The sequence below is a fragment of the Bufo gargarizans genome, chromosome 4 (genome assembly GCF_014858855.1).
Source record: "Bufo gargarizans isolate SCDJY-AF-19 chromosome 4, ASM1485885v1, whole genome shotgun sequence".
NCBI lineage: Eukaryota > Metazoa > Chordata > Amphibia > Anura > Bufonidae > Bufo > Bufo gargarizans.
In genome coordinates this window covers 254,906,993-254,924,452 of record NC_058083.1, presented here as the reverse complement: position 1 = coordinate 254,924,452, position 17,460 = coordinate 254,906,993, and the positions used below count along the sequence as shown (strand labels likewise).

The following is a 17,460-nucleotide window of genomic DNA, read 5'->3' as shown; positions in this document are numbered from 1 at the left end:
ACTTGTGAATGCTCAGCTCATAATCAGCCGCAGCAATGGTGTGAACAATGGCGGAGATGTCTTTGCTGCAGGACTGGAGGGGGCCCAAAAAAGCGGTGTCCATTAAGTACTGGTTATTGTACACTATTTCATGCACATCTCTAACCAAATGGTTTTGACAGACTGCAAAGCAGTTCTGTACCCACTAGGGGACAGAGCCCAGATGAAGCCTTCCCCAACACAACCAATCAATTACCTGCTTTTATTTTCCCAGCAGCCTTACAAACATGAGAGCTGTCCTCCGATTGGTTGCTCCTGCTGCCCTTTCTTTGCCTCATCAAGCCCTTCTCCAGGGATTGGCGGTTCTTCACCTCTGCTGCAGGGCGCACAGACATGTAAAACCTGCATGACTTTTGAAGTTTGATGCAATCACATCCTGAGTAGCCGTCCCCTTCTTTGAAAAGGAGGTTCTGCAGAAGCTGAGGTGTTTTAGCAGGGACCAGCAACCTTGGGAAACTACAACTCCCAGCATGCAAAGTGTTCGGCTGTTTGTCTTTAACACCCATAGAAATAAATGTGGCATTCTGGGAGTTGTAGTCTGAGAACAGCTGGGGGAGGTTACAGGAACGCGACCTCTTCCAGAACCGGGCCCGGCCCGCAGTACGGGGGGCTGCACCCCTACAGCACACGCCCCCGCCCTGTCCCCGCCGGAAGTTGTCACCCGCACGGCCGGAGCGAGCGGCATGTCCTCTGTGTGGAGACGTTTGGCTGCCCTCCCCTCCCGGGCAGCCGTGCACAGTGGGTGCCGCTCAGGTAACGGTGTGCAGACATGACTGAGCCCCAAATGTCACCATTATCAATCTGCGTCATGGCTACCCATGTGAACGTAGCCCAGTATGCTGCTTAGTAGTGAGCAGAGGGGCTCATAGGCGCAAGTAGTGCGTTTACACTGCTCTCCCTATTTTCCAAAAAGGGGACGTACCGGCCTTGGCTCATTACCATAGTTTACGCCAGTTTTCTGCCATAATTGATTAAAATCTATGCCCGCTATGAGCTGGAGTAGGGTTCAGTCCAGGTGCACGCACTGCGAGAGGGTGCACTTAAAGGGGTATTCCAGTTGTTAGAAGTTATCCCCTATCCATAGCTATCAGATCGGTAGGGGGTCCTACTGCTGGAACCCAAACCAATCAGGAGAGTGGGTGCCCCGTACCCCTTGCAGCCGCTCCATAGGTATTCTGGAGATAGCTGAGCGCTACCATGCCAAAAGCCGGTGGTGTGAATGGCAGCACCCACTTATCTGGGGCGATGTGCAGCCACTTGTGTGCACGGATCGAAAATAGCTTCATGTGAATAAGCTCCTAATACTGGGATCAGCAACCTCCAGCACCCTAGCTGTGGTGAAACTACAACTCCCAGCATGCACACTTGCTTGACTGTTCTGAGAACTCCCATAGAGAGGGATGGAGCATGCTGGGAGTTGTAGTTTCACAACAGTTGGAGTTACGGATATGGCTGACCTCTGTCCTAATAGGACAAATGGCACAAAAATGTTGTGTTGGGGGCGATTTCTTAAAGGGAGTCTTTCACCTAATCTGAGCGTTTTAGACCGCTCAGATCAGGTTATAGACTCTTTAACCCTCATTACGATCATACCTTTATCTTATGTGTCCCTCGCCCAGATAATGAAAATAACACTTTTAAAACTTATGCAAATTACCTTCTGAAGGTGCCCAGGGCCGGCGTTACTGGGCGATGTGCCCAGAAAAACACACCTCCAGTCGGCGGACGTCACGAGCGGCACCAGAGGACGTCGGGCTGGGAACTGGCCCGCACCTGCGCACTGCTCTGCCCATTATGGGCAGAGGAACATCCTTTCATATTGCGCATGCGCCGGCCGGCTGTCTTTAGTTGGCCGGCGCATGCGCAATATGAAAAGCTGTTCATCTGCCCATAATGGGCAGAGCAGTGCGCAGGTGCGGGCCAGTTCCCAGCCCGCCGTCCTCTGGTGCCGCTCGTGACGTCCGCCGACTGGAGGTGTGTTTTTCTGGGCACATCGCCCAGTAACGCCGCCCCTGGGCACCTTCAGAAGGTAATTTGCATAAGTTTTAAAAGTGTTATTTTCATTATCTGGGCGAGGGACACATAAGACAAAGGTAACATTGTAATGAGGGTTAAAGAGTCTATAACCTGATCTGAGCGGTCTAGAACGCTCAGATTAGGTGAAAGACTCCCTTTAATACTGTGTACATTAGATTCATAAAGTGCCCGCACCCTGTAAATGAATCAGACACTAGGCATGGGATGCCCATTTGACTCAGATGCCCACCCCGCTTTTCATGACGTTTGTATGGGCATGTTATCCCCTATGTGCCAGACTTCACGTAGTATACACGCCATTAAGTTATGGAGCAGAAGGGCTGGTGGCATGTATGACACACGTGAAGATGGCTGCCAGTCCTCAGGTCATTTTCTAAAGAGCGGACCATCAGAGATCTAGCTTCCCCGCAGTCAGTTTTCTGTAACGAGCTTCTTTTTGTTTGAATTTTTGTTGCTAGCTGGCATTCATAGGGTATCGGAAAGAAATGCCGAGGTCAGCGTTCCCTCTGGAGCAAGAAGAAAGTAAGTAGGTTGATTTGTGGAGTAATGTGAAGGAGCTCAGACATCATACATGATTTAAAGGGGCTTTCTGGGAGTAAGACTAGGGCAAATAAATCCGACTTGAATGTAGCACTTTGCACTGCAACACCATTGACTATCATTACAAGAAATGTGGTGTGACTTTTCAGTGTCCCCAGGTAGCCCTAGATGCTGATGACTTATACTCAGGATGGGTGATCAATATTAGATAATTGGGGGGTCTCGCCTGGCCTCCCCGCTAAAGAGCTGTTTGAAGAGGCCACGGTGCTCCTGTGAGTGCTGCAGCCTCTTTACAGCATACCAAGCACAGCGCCCTATAGTGGTTGTGATTGGTATTGCAGATGAGCCCCATTCAATTAAATGGGACTGAGCTGTAAATACCAGAGTGCCGCAGCCTCTTCAAACAGCTGAGGGCAGGGGTGCTGAGTCAAACCCCCACCGATCAGGTATCGATAGGTCATCAATATCTTACTTCTGGAATCCCCTTAAGGGTCCATTCACATGTCCGTGGTGTGTTGCGGACCCGCTATAGAAATGCCTATTCTTGTCCAATAGGACATATTCTATCTTTTGCAGAGTTTCGGACAGGGCCCATAGAGAAAGAATGGGTCCGCACCCGTTCCGCAAAATTGCGGAACGGGTGCGGACACTTTTGCGGACGCGTGAATGGACCCTAAATCTGTGTGCAAGTAATTTGTATAGAGGCACATGAAGACTCTTAAGATACCATGCTCATATACAGGTCCTTCTCAAAAAATTAGCATATTGTGATAAAGTTCATTATTTTCTGTAATGTACTGATAAACATTAGACTTTCATATATTTTAGATTCATTACACACCAACTGAAGTAGTTCAAGCCTTTTATTGTTTTAATATTGATGATTTTGGCATACAGCTCATGAAAACCCAAATTTCCTATTTAAAAAAATTAGCATATTTCAGGCATTTTGGCATTTCCCTCTCCCCAGTCTTCCTCCAGACTCTGGCACCTTGATTTCCGAATGACATGCAACAGTCCAGTGCTGCTTCTCTGTAGCCCAGGTCAGGCGCTTCTGCCGCTGTTTCTGGTTCAAAAGTGGCTTAACCTGGGGAATGCGGCACCTGTAGCCCATTTCCTGCACACGCCTGTACATAGAAACATAGAAACATAGAATGTGTCGGCAGATAAGAACCATTTGGCCCATCTAGTCTGCCCAATATATCTGAATCCTATGAATAGCCCCTGGCCCTATCTTATATGAAGGATGGCCTTATGCCTATCCCATGCATGCTTAAACTCCTTCACTGTATTTGCAGCTACCACTTCTGCAGGAAGGCTATTCCATGCATCCACTACTCTCTCAGTAAAGTAATACTTCCTGATATTACTTTTAAACCTTTGCCCCTCTAATTTGAAAAACTGTGTCCTCTTGTGGTAGTTTTTCTTCTTTTAAATATGCTCTCCTCCTTTGTACACGGTGGCTCTGGATGTTTCTACTCCAGACTCAGTCCACTGTTTCCGCAGGTCCCCCAAGGTCTGGAATCGCTCCTTCTCCACAATCTTCCTCAGGGTCCGGTCACCTCTTCTCGTTGTGCAGCGTTTTCTGCCACACTTTTTCCTTCCCACAGACTTCCCACTGAGGTGCCTTGATACAGCACTCTGGGAACAGCCTATTCGTTCAGAAATTTCTTTCTGTGTCTTACCCTCTTGCTTGAGGGTGTCAATGATGGCCTTCTGGACAGCAGTCAGATCGGCAGTCTTACCCATGATTGCGGTTTTGAGTAATGAACCAGGCTGGGAGTTTTTAAAAGCCTCAGGAATCTTTTGCAGGTGTTTAGAGTTAATTAGTTGATTCAGATGATTAGGTTAATAGCTTGTTTAGAGAACCTTTTCATGATATGCTAATTTTTTTAGATAGGAAATTTGGGTTTTCATGAGCTGTATGCCAAAATCATCAATATTAAAACAATAAAAGGCTTGAACTGCTTCAGTTGGTGTGTAATGAATCTAAAATATATGAAAGTCTAATGTTTATCAGTACATTACAGAAAATAATGAACTTTATCACAATATGCAAATTGTTTTAGAAGGACCTGTATTACCTATGTACAGCACTATTAGGGAGGTGTACACCCAAGGAGCAATATTTCTAGGGGGAGGATATCTGTGTAACATAGCCAGTGGCAGACTGGGAATTTAAAAGGGTCCTGGGAAGAAAAAAAATATTGTAGGCAGGTCCAAATAGACAGAAGGAGGGGTTACAGAAGTAGGCGAGGTCAACAATACCATAGGTCAGCTCCAAATACCACCCCAGCAGAACCTAATACCACAGTGCAGAGCAATATACTGCCCCAGCAGAACCTAATACCGCAGTGCAGCACAATATACTGTCCCAGCAGAACCTAATACCACAGTGCAGCACAATATACTGCCCCAGCAGAACCTAATACCACAGTGCAGCACAATATACTGCCCCAGCAGAACCTAATACCACAGTGCAGCACAATATACTGCCCCAGCAGAACCTAATACCACAGTGCAGCACAATATACTGCCCCAGCAGAACCTAATACCACAGTGCAGCACAATATACTGCCCCAGCAGAACCTAATACCGCAGTGCAGCACAATATACTGTCCCAGCAGAACCTAATACCACAGTGCAGCACAATATACTGCCCCAGCAGAACCTAATACCACAGTGCAGCACAATATACTGCCCCAGCAGAACCTAATACCACAGTGCAGAGCTATATACTGCCCCAGCAGAACCTAATACCACAGTGCAGCACAATATACTGTCCCAGCAGAACCTAATACCACAGTGCAGCACAATATACCACCCCAGCAGAACCTAATACCACAGTGCAGCACAATATACCACCCCAGCAGAACCTAATACCACAGTGCAGCACAATATACCGCCCCAGCAGAACCTAATACCACAGTGCAGCACAATATACTGCCCCAGCAGAACCTAATACCACAGTGCAGCACAATATACTGTCCCAGCAGAACCTAATACCACAGTGCAGAGCAATATACTGCCCCAGCAGAACCTAATACCACAGGGCAGCACAATATACTACCCCAGAAGAACCTAATACCACAGTGCAGAGCAATATACTGCCCCAGCAGAACCTAATACCACAGTGCAGAGCAATATACTGCCCCAGCAGAACCTAATGCCGCAGTGCAGCACAATACACTGTCCCAGCAGAACCTAATACCGCAGTGCAGCACAATATACTGCCCCAGCAGAACCTAATACCACAGTGCAGCACAATATACTGCCCCAGCAGAACCTAATACCACAGTGCAGCACAATATACTGCCCCAGCAGAACCTAATACCACAGTGCAGCACAATATACTGCCCCAGCAGAACCTAATACCACAGTGCAGCACAATATACTGCCCCAGCAGAACCTAATACCACAGTGCAGCACAATATACTGCCCCAGCAGACCCAAATACCACAGTGCAGCACAATATACTGCCCCAGAAGCTGTCCCTCTTTGGCGATCATCAATAGCTGCCACGTTCTGTCTTCTTCCACCTCTTCCAATTATCTCTATTTAAAGCAGGGGGCTTCAGAGGTGAGATGTGGGCCACAGCACCAAACCAGGCCTACCTTCATCATGCTGCCTGGACTTTCCCAACTAATGACCCCTATAGCACCTCCAGCAGAATGCTCCCCAAATGGCCAAGGAGAAGAAAGACAGAAAAAATTATAGTAATCATCTCCGGTGCAGGCAACAGACCTTTTCCAGCCTGTGTCCCTGCACCATTTGCACACTGACTCGCATAGTGGCCTGTGGCCCCTGAGGGTGGACATGGGCTCCTATGCTCCTCCACGGTATTTAACTGCATCACCATCCTGAGGACAGCCATACAATTGAATCCAGTATGGCACCTGCGTCAACCAGCCATTGTATGTCAGTACCTGATGCTCCCAGCATCAATTACCCTGAGATCATTATGCATCGGTTCCAGTGAGTAGGCCTTGGGCAGCTCCCTGGGCATCTGCCCATCGGGAATTTTCCCTCTAGGGTCTCCTTCCTGTCCTCCCCTGAACATAGCATGTGATGTAACATGCCACACATTTTTTTATTTATTTATTCCATATGAATCTGGGCCAGCCTCTGCACTTTGCCGCCACATTTATCATCCTCTACGCCAGTTTTCTGTAGAAGAACACTGAAATATACGCCAGCCAGGGGCACATGGACTGCCGGATGCTGTGCCTAATTTATGATAAGGTGTATAATATGTGATAAATCTGTCCAATTATTTCTGGCTATACTACATGCTATATATATCTGCAGAACCCTGCCTCAATAACAGGGCACAGCGATTCCGCGAACCGCAGCAATTAACCCCGCCGTCACCCGCTGCCTCCTATACTTGAATTAATGTGTTAATTACATTCATTGGTGCCCCCCCCCCCCCCCTGGTATTCTAAATTATAGCCACTGGCGCAGTGGTATCATTCATGGCCACAGGCGCACCCCCCCCCCCCCTCCCCATTGTTATATTGATTGGTGGCAGCAGTGGCCACAGGTTCACTCCCCCCCCCTTTTATTGGTGGCAGTTCCGATCAGAGCCCCAGCAGTGTAATCCTGGGACTCCGATCGGTTACCATGGCAGCCAGGACGCTACTGCTGCTATGCACAGGGCAGCAGGGAGAGTGTAAAGTCTTATTCACTCAAATAGAGCTCTATCAGGGTGAATAGGACAAGGGTACTTTGGAATAAAAACCCGATTTTGGGAAATGTTTTTTTACAGTACAAATTATTTTATGAAGTTATTGCGCAAAGTCTCACGAGACTTCGCGAAGCAATAACTTCGGCTCATCTAATACTGTATGGAGCTCCTGCACCGTACAGTATTAGAACAAAGTTTTATGCAAATTGACTTCGAATGTTTCATCCAAAGTCGATTCGCTCATCCCTAGTTCTAGCCCTTAAGCGGGCTAATAGTTTGTAAATAAAAAGTAAAAAAAAAATATAAAATACTAAAAATTTTAATCATCCCCTCTCCCAAATTTACATATAAAATTTACAAACAATAAAAAAATATATTACATAATGCCACGCCCAAAAAAGTGTGAACTATTTAAATAAAAAAAAATATTTCCTATGCGGTAAACACCGTAACAGAAAAAAAAAATTGCCATTTTTAGTCACCTTGTTCCCTCCAAAAGATAGGATAGGACTGTTCTATTGTGGGCCGGACATTCCATAAAATATGGAATGCACACGGCTTTTTGGTGTTTGATTTTTTTCCGCGTGTTATAGAGTATTGCAATACTTTTTTATGGTATCAAAATCTAATCAAAATTTTGGTATCGTGACAACCCTAATTTCTCGATACCCAACCGCATATCATCTTGTATTAAGGCCACAGGTGGACCAACAGTATACTAGAGCCTCGTGTGCCATTTATAAGGTATGCTTTTATAAAAATGGAAAAGATTTATCCCGTGTGTAAAAGTATACTAGAGCCTCCTTTTAATTGTACAGTTCTCCCCAATAAACTTCTCCTTTCACTTACATATATCATCATTACATTCACACATACAAAGTTTCATTCAATTCCAACAGCTTCTTCTTGGTGCACAGTTTTTTTTTGCAATGAGTGTATATTGCAGTAATACTTCCTATGAGTGAGATGGGCACATTTTTATTACCAGAAGACCTGTGTGTTGGCGTGTGTTAATGTCCCCTCTACCTACATTTTTCTCTTTGAATTAATCTGAGTTTGTGTTATTTGTCCAGTTGCGGTGTATGGTGGCAGTACAGTACCTCACATACTGTGGATCCCATGGAGATGAAGAAATTCCAAGCATGGTCAGCGAAATGGTGGGATGAAGAAGGAGTTTATTGTGCACTCCATGCCATGAACGATATACGTGTGCCATTTATAAGGTAAGCTTTCTATAAAAACAGAAAAGATTTGTCCCGTGTGTAAAAGTAAGTGAAGATTAACAGTTCGTGAGCTGGCAATAGAATGTTTTAGACAGGACCTAGAATGTTCATAAAGGACATATATTTTGGGTGTCCTGCCTCGACCTCCCTATTAAGGTGCTCAGATGTGTGGAGGATGTACTGTATGTCTATTTCAATGGGAAGAGGAAGAAATGACACACAGACACCACTGGTAGTGACCTGTCCCCTGCCACAACGATGGATGATGAGGTCCAGCTTACCCATCCTCTTCCAGAGCACATTAGTTAAGGCCCATGCACATTAGACTCCCAGCAGTTCCCACCATGTTTCTTGGGATCCACTGACATTAAATTGTATGTAATCTCAGTAAGCATTTTGTTCTGTCTAATACAGACCTGTTCTCCTTGTTCATAGCACTGATTGAAACATGAAGGTTTGTATTACATGCAGTTCTTTCTTACCTTTGCCCATAGAGACATTCTAATGATCAAGAACCATAATCATGATGTTGGGAGCCCTCTGTCAGGCATCAAACTTCTCGATGTTGGTTGTGGTGGAGGACTGTTGTCTGAGGTAACCCAAGATGTCCTCTAACTTAAAGGGTCCTAGAGACATATCAGAAGTTTAGATCACTGAGCACTGAGACCCCCACGATCCCTAGAACAAGGGGAGAGAAGCGTGTGTATAGCCTGGTCTCTCTTCTCGCTGCATGAGATGGGCTTCATAGAAGTCTATAGGCCAGTCTCAATTCCATCCTCAGCAGCGAGGAGATCTGGGATCTGTGTGGGTCTCGGCACTCAGACCTGAACCGATCTAAACTTTTGATAATTCCCCATGATATAACAAATGTTTTTTGAAAAGTTAGAGACCCTTTAAAAAAAAAAAAAAAGGCGTCAATGATCTGTTCAAATATTCCATAGGTGATGTACCTATATATATAACCCCTTCCTGATGCAGCCATTTTCCATTTTTTTATTCTTGCCATTTAATATGTGATATAATCTAGTGGGAAGCTGGAAAGAACTGAAATGGGGTGGAGTTGGGGGAAAAAATGCAATTCTGCCATTGTTTTATGGGTTTCATTACTGCGTTCACTGTGCAGTTAAAATGGCTCTTTTTTCTGTGGTTAATTTGTTTACAGTAATATTTGCTTTAATACTTTTTTTCTGTTGCGCTGTTCCCTGTACAGAATAAATACCAGCGATACCAGTTATATTTGTTTGTAAATGGATTAGAATTTTTTACATTATATATATATATATATATATATATATATAATTACTTATTAAAGGGGTTGTCCCACCTTGGCTTTCATGGCTGAGATGAGAATAACCCACAGTAAGTGCTGGTTCCGTAACTCCCATAGCAGTGTAGCACAGCAAGCTATGCTGTTTCTGTAACTCCTGAGGTACTGTGGTTCATTCCCACCTCAGCCATGAAAGGCCAAGATGGGACAAACCCCTTTAATAGGGGCATCGCAAGTTTACCATAGACTACAGTGGTAAACCATGCTATGGGAGTTACGGAATAAGGGGAGTGCCGGCCACCTCTGGGCCAAGGCTTGCTGCGCGTTATTTCCATTTTGGTCATGAAAGGTCAAGATGAGACAACCCTGTTAAGCCCTGCCTGGGTCAGGGCTTAGTAGGACTATGGCAGGCCCGGGAACCTTCAGAATTCTTGTGGCTCCCATAGCAACCGGACAGCTCCTGTGGTCTCTTTGGACCTAGAGGGGTTAAAAGTTTGTAATTGGAGTTGTCTCTGATCTCGCACTCTGGCCGCAGATGTATTCTGTGTAAAACACCCTCTGGCTATGGCACCTGCTCAGCTCTTTTGCAGAAGCCATTGCAAGCGATCCAGCATTTGCCATAGATAGATGGCAGGAAGGGGGTTAAAGAGGATCTGTCACCTCTTCTAACATGACTTTTATTTACTTGTATTCCCCAGTAAATTATTGTATAGGATTCTTTTTGTAGAACTTTGTGCTGTTCCTCTGTTATGCCTCTTGGAAATGTATGATTAATTACCATTTCCGTTATTAATAGGGTGTTTCGCTGCATAGTAATAGTATCAGTGTCAGGGTGTGTATGGACAAATCCTAGCAAAAAGGTGAACAGTAACAACTAGCTGTCAATGTAGTTATACACCTCCATGAGGAACAAAAGAAGAACTTCATAGGAAATCCAAGAAAAGATGCCTACCATGGCTATCAACCTGATAGATGCAGCGACGGGGTGCATGTGTTTGAGCAAGAAAACATTAATGCCTGCAAAATCGTGCTGCCATGAAGAATCAGTGTTAATGGTATAGTGCAGGGATGGGCAAACTGCGGCTCCCCAGCTGTTGTAAAACTACAACTCCCAGTATGCCTACAGCTATCAGCCTATTGAAGGGCATGATAAGATTTGTAGTTTTACAACAGCTGGAGAGCCGCAGTTTGCCCATCACTGATATAGTGGGTAAAATTGCTGTTTCCCCACAAAATTGTGCTGCCCGTTTAAAAGCCTCGCCTTTAGGATATACAGTCAGGTCCATAAATATTGGGACACTGACACAATTCTAACATTTTGGCTCTATACACCACCACAATAGATTTGAAATGAAACAAACAAAATGTGCTTTAACTGCAGACTGTCGGCTTTAATTTGAGGGTATTTACATCCAAATTAGGTGAACGGTGTAGGAATTACAACAATTTGCATATGTGCCTCCCACTTGTTAAGGGGCCAAAAGTAATGGGGCAGAATAATAATCATAAATCAAACTTTCACTTTTTAATACTTGGTTGCAAATCCTTTGCAGTCAATTACAGCCTGAAGTCTGGAACGCATAGACATCACCAGACGCTGGGTTTCATCCCTGGTGATGCTCTGCCAGGCCTCTACTGCAACTGTCTTCAGTTCCTGCTTGTTCTTGGGGCATTTCCCCTTCAGTTTTGTCTTCAGCAAGTGAAATGCATGCTCAATCGGATTCAGGTCAGGTGATTGACTTGGCCATTGCATAACATTCCACTTCTTTTCCTTAAACTCTTTGGTTGCTTTTGTAGTATGCTTTGGGTCATTGTCCATCTGCACTGTGAAGCGCTGTCCAATGGGTTCTGAAGCATTTGGCTGAATATGAGCAGATAACATTGCCCGAAACACTTCAGAATTCATCCTGCTGCTTTTGTCAGCAGTCACCTCATCAATAAATACAAGAGAACCAGCTCTATTGGCAGCCATACCTGCCCACGACATGACACTACCACCACCATGCTTCACTGATGAGGTTGGTATCCTTAAGATCATGAGCAGTTCCTTTCCTTCTCCATACTCTTCTCTTCCCATCACTCTGGTACAAGTTGATCTTGGTCTTATCTGTTCATATGTTGTTCCAGAACTGTGAAGGCTTTTTTAGATGTCGTTTGGCAAACTCTAATTTGGCCTTCCTGTTTTTGAGGCTCACCAATGGTTTACATCTTGTGGTGAACCCTCTGTATTCACTCTGGTGAAGTCTTCTCTTGATTGTTGACTTTGACACACATATACCTACCTCCTGGAGAGTGTTCTTGATCTGACCAACTGTTGTGAAAGATGTTTTCTTCACAAGGGAAAGAATTTTTCGGTCATCCACCGCAGTTGTTTTCCGTGGTCTTCCGGGTCTTGGTGTTGCTGAGCTCACCGATGCATTCCTTCTTTTTAAGAATGTTCCAAACAGTTGTTTTGGCCACGCATAATGTTTTTGCTATCTCTCTGATGGGTTTAATTTTTCAGCCTAATGATGGCTTGCTTCACTGATAGTCACAGCTCTTTGGATCTCATCTTGAGAGTTGACAGCAACAGATTCCAAATGCAAATAGCACACTTGAAATTAACTCTGGACCTTTTTTCTGCTCATTGTAATTGGGATAATGAGGGAATAACACACACCTAGCCATGGAACAGCTCAGAAGCCAATTGTCCCATTACTTTTGGTTCCTTAACAAGTGGGAGGCACATATGCAAACTGTTGTAATTCCTACACCGTTCACCTGATTTGGATGTAAATACCCTCAAATTAAAGCTGACAGTCTGCAGTTAACGCACATCTTGTTTGTTTCATTTTAAATCCATTGTGGTGGTGTATAGAGTCAAAAATGTTAGCATTGTGTTGACATCCCAATATTTATGGACCTGGCTGTAGACGTGGTTTCTGGCTGCATGCAGCTGACACTACATGGGGCCACCCTAAACGAAGCAAATAAAAAAGCATATTTATGCATAACAATGCTGCCACTGACCTTTTAAATGCAGTAAAAGCAATTGTAACCCTTGATATGTTGTCTCTTTGTCCTATATAATTTTTGACAGTTTTTAGTGTTTACTACATTTTGCTATTCTTCTGTCTATATGTATTTCTCCTTTCTGCTGAAGCCTCTGGGCAGACTTGGTGCCGCTGTCACAGGTATAGATCCTTTAGAAGATAACATTAGGACTGCAGAACTGCATAAGTCATTCGATCCTGTTCTAGACAAGTGTGTCCAGTACAGAAATTGTTCCCTAGAAGACATTGTGGAGCACAGCATGGACAGCTTTGATGCAGTTGTGGCCTCAGAAGTTGTAGAACATGTGAACGACGTAGAGGCTTTTATCCAAAGCTGCTTTCAAGTACTAAAGGTATAAGAGCTTCTTTTCTTCCATGGTTTCTAACTGGGATTGTTCTTTAAAGAAGCACTCCCACAAACAATTTTATTTTATGACCTGTTAGGCTACTTTCAGTCCTGGCACACAATGTAAGTCAATGGGGACGGATCAGTTTTCGCTGGCACAATAGAAAACTCATCCTTCTCCCATTGACTTTCAATGGTGTTCAAGACGAATCCGTCTTGACTATGTTACAGATAATACAAATGGATCTGTTCATGATGGAAGCATGCGGTTGTATTATTTTAACAGATCCGTTTTTGCAGATCCATGACGGATCTGCCCAAAACGCGAGTGTGAAAGTAGCCTTAGAAAGGTGCATGAGGTAAACTGTAGTGAAGGTAATTTTCTTACCAGTGTCTGTATTTGTGAGATATAACCTTCTTTCTGATCCTCAGCTGTGTAATATGACCAACAGTCTGACTTTCCAAATCACGCAGCATATGTGGACAGGAAGTCAGTTTCTCTGTGTATTCCAATGGGAGCTTCAGTCTCATAGGAATGAAAAGAGAAGTAACTGACTTCCTGTCCTGTCAGTTGGATATCAGTGTTGATCACATGACACAGCTGAGGGTCAGAAGGGAGGTTATAACTCACATACAGTCACTGCTGAGAAGATTACCTTCACTACAGTTTACATCATTTACCTTTCTAACAGGTCAGGGATGTGCCAAGTTTTTTTATATAATCTCCAATCCACAGGATAGGGTAAAAGTATCTGATTGTTGAGGGCCCGACCACTGGGATTCACACTGTTCCTGAGAATGGGAGTCCTGCTCCCCTGTATGAGTAGAGTGGCGACCACAGGATAGTTGAGGACTGCATGAATGGACTGATGGTTGCTTGTGGGCCATCCCTTTAAATAATACCTTTTGCACATGTACCCCCTAATCACCTACCCGTTTTCTTGCAAACTTCAGCAAATACACCATATTTTATTGTTGGTTAGACAGGAGACCCACATGGAGCTTTGGTGCCCATATGAAGCATAGTAAAATATGAAGCATAGTAAAATGAATTTCCTAACTTTAGCGACTTCTTCAGTTTGCATGATCTGCAATATTTGCTGGATAATTGAAAAGTGCATTGACCTATATAGACAATAGGTATTGACTTCTACTCCACCCACTGAGCTTGTTCTCATACTACAGTCAGGATAGGTTGCCTATATTAACCCCATCCTTTACTTCTGACACTTTCATACCTGCTAGGGAAGGTTCACATCACCATTTAGCTTTCCGTTCTTCTGATCCGTCAGAAGAACAGAAAATAAAAAATGGATGCTTATTTTGTGCTTATTTTGCATCCATTTTAGTCATTTTCATGTGAGATATGTTATTTTTGACAGGAGAAAAATTCCTGCATGGAGAACTTTTTCTCCTGTCAAAAACAACAGATCTCAGTTGGAACGGACTAAAATAGATGCAAAATAAGCACTATGAATGCTCAAAATAAAGGATCAGTTTTTTCTTTTAATTTTTGCTGTTCTTCTGATAGATCAGAAGAATGGAAAGCTAAATTGTGATGTGAACCCAGCCTTCGTTATAAAGAACATGCCTTAGCTTATTAATTTGAGCTTCTGGTAGTAAAGATTGTCTGAAATTTGTCCCAGGGAGAATGAACACGTATTTGATATAGTTTTTTTTTAATTTTTCCTGGAAGCCAGGTGGTTCACTTTTTATCACTACGATCAACAAAACAAAGCTTTCCTACATTCTTGGAATATTGCTTGCTGAGAAGGTGATGTCTCTTGTACCAGAAGGCACTCATGACTGGGACAAGTTCATCTCGCCCGTAGAGTTGGAGAGACTACTTGAATCCAGTAAGTCACTTGAAACAAGAACAATGCGGTTAGTGGAGAAGACAAGACTTATAGTAACAGTTTGATAGCACAATATGGCTCACTTTCAAAAGGGACATAGATGCACATGATGAGAACATGGTTCTACCACTTCACAACTTTTCACTAGTCAGACCGCACATGGACTGTTGTGTACAATTTTGGGCATCAGTATGTACGAAAAATCTGGTAGAGCTTGAGCGGACAGAAATTTAATAAATGGAATGGGTGGACTACAGCACCCAGAAAGATTATCAGAATTAAAGTTTAAAAAAAAAATGGTAGATCTAATAACTATAAATATATCAGTCGTCAGTAGAGGGATCTCTCCCATCATCTATTTATCCCCAGAGCTATGACCATGTAGGTCTAGAGGAAAGAAGGTTTCTCCACCAACATACAAGAAGTTCTTTACTGTAAGAGCAGTGGAACTCTCTGCCAGAGGAGGAGGTGATGGTGAATCATCTAAAAGAGTCCAAGAGGGGCCTGGATGTATTTCTGGAGTGTAATATTACAGGTCATAGTTACTGGAGAGGGGTCATTTATCCAGGGAGTTATTCTGATTGGAGTCGGGAAGGAATTTTTCCCCCCATAAAAATGAAGAAAATTGGCTTCTTCCTCATGGATCATTTTGTCTTTCTCTGGATCAACATTGCAGCATAACAGGCTGAACTGGATGGATGTCCGCCTTTTTTTCAGCCTTACAAACCATTACTAGGTTGCTAATATTAGTTTACTCTTTTACAGATGGATTTGTGGTGGATATGCTGAGAGGCATGCTGTACAACCCACTAATGGGTTCTTGGCGGTGGTTTGATGACACAAGCATTAACTATGCTATTCACGCAGTGAAGATGGTCGCACAAGAGCAGTCCGCAGACATGGAGTTTGAGAAGGAACAAGACCACCCCAAGGCAGCAGGAGCCTCCGTGTAACTAGGGCGTAGTCAGTGACTTCTGTCACAAAAGCAAATGGACAGTATATTCGTGTTTCCCTATAAGGCTTGTGATGTTACTATCCTGATCATGAAGAGGATACAATACCGAATACCTTGGCTTTTGTTAATAATAAGAAGCTAATGTATAAGTGTCATTTTGCTACCTGATTGTTGTAGTAAGGATGTTTGTGGATGTCCAATAACAGGAAAACCCAGTGTAATTATACATTACACATCATTCATCATGTGCATTATTTGTGTGGTCTTTAGCTAAGGCTACTTTCACACTTGCGTTCGGTGCGGATCCGTCTGGTATCTGCACAGACGGATCCGCATCTATAATGCAGGACTGGATCCTGTTCGGGTAAAACAGGGAAACCTTTCCCATTCAAACCATTGGGAAAGGTCGTCTTGTTTCAAACAGCATACGATCCTACAGTTCCTGGGCACACCATCTTAAGACCTTCTGAAGCATCCTTAGTGTTCATTCACACATTGTGAGGATTTCCTGTTGCGTATCTCTTACGGATGCCTCTGACATGTGCCACTGTATAGGAATACACTGATGTGTCACCCGAAAGCTCCCGTTGAAAGTTAGGCTACTATCACACTCGCATTTTGTGTGGATACGTCTTGTATCTGCACAGACGGATCTGCACCAATAATGCAAACTCTTGTATCTGTTCAGAACGGATCCGTTGGCATTATTCATAAAAAAAAAGCAGTCTAAGTCAAAACGGATCCGTCTTGACTTACATTGTAAGTCAGGACGGGTCCGTTTGGCTCCGCATAGTCAGTAACCGCATAGTTAGTAACCGTCTAAAAAACGCAACGGAGACCAAACGCTGCCAAATTGATGCATTCTGAACAGATCCTTATCCGTTCAGAATGCATTGGGGCTAAACTGATCCGTTTTGGGCCGCTTGTGAGAGCTCTGAAACGGATCTCGCAAGCGGACCCAGAAACGCCAGTGTGAAAGTAGCCTTATACTGCACAGTATGCATTGTTTTACTGGATACTTCCATATAAAATATGTTTTCGACAAAAAAAATGTATAGCAATGTAAACTGGTCTGAGAATGGCCCAAAGGACACTATTTTGTCCTACATTGGCTGAATGATGCCCCGTTGGCATCTACATTTTCTAGCATTTATGCCAAACAAGGGGGCTCTAACGCTATGTGTATTTACCTACTTACATATTGACTGCATAGATTTATATCCGTGATCTCCAACCTGTGCCTCTCCAGCTGTCAATGAAATCATAGCCCATGTCTCGGGTTGTCCTGGCAGGCTACGGCTGGAAAGTCACAGGCTGCAGACCACTAATATGTGTACAAAACGCATGCTTTCCTGTTCCCTGCATAGTGATTAGCAAGAACTATAGTTTGGAACATGCACTTTTTTTCATATTTAAACCCTTATGCAGCTTCTCACACAAATATTACTCACGGAATAGTCTTAATTTGGTAGCTTCTC

General features: G+C 43.9%; 1 protein-coding gene across 2 annotated transcripts; it reads left to right on the top strand.

The window, feature by feature from the left end:
- The first annotated feature begins 538 nt into the window (after positions 1-538).
- COQ3 (coenzyme Q3, methyltransferase) lies at positions 539-16,702 on the top strand. Of its 2 annotated transcripts, XM_044290342.1 has the most exons (7): positions 585-792; positions 2,535-2,598; positions 8,377-8,526; positions 9,021-9,120; positions 12,936-13,178; positions 14,868-15,027; positions 15,793-16,702. In XM_044290342.1, the coding sequence occupies exons 1-7, from the start codon at positions 723-725 to the stop codon at positions 15,978-15,980; spliced, it is 975 nt and encodes a 324-aa protein (XP_044146277.1). In that variant the 5' UTR covers positions 585-722; the 3' UTR covers positions 15,981-16,702. The 2 variants fall into 2 exon arrangements, with proteins under 2 accessions (XP_044146276.1, XP_044146277.1); XM_044290341.1 differs by lacking the exon at positions 2,535-2,598 and having other exon boundaries at positions 539-792.
- The last annotated feature ends 758 nt before the right edge of the window (positions 16,703-17,460 follow it).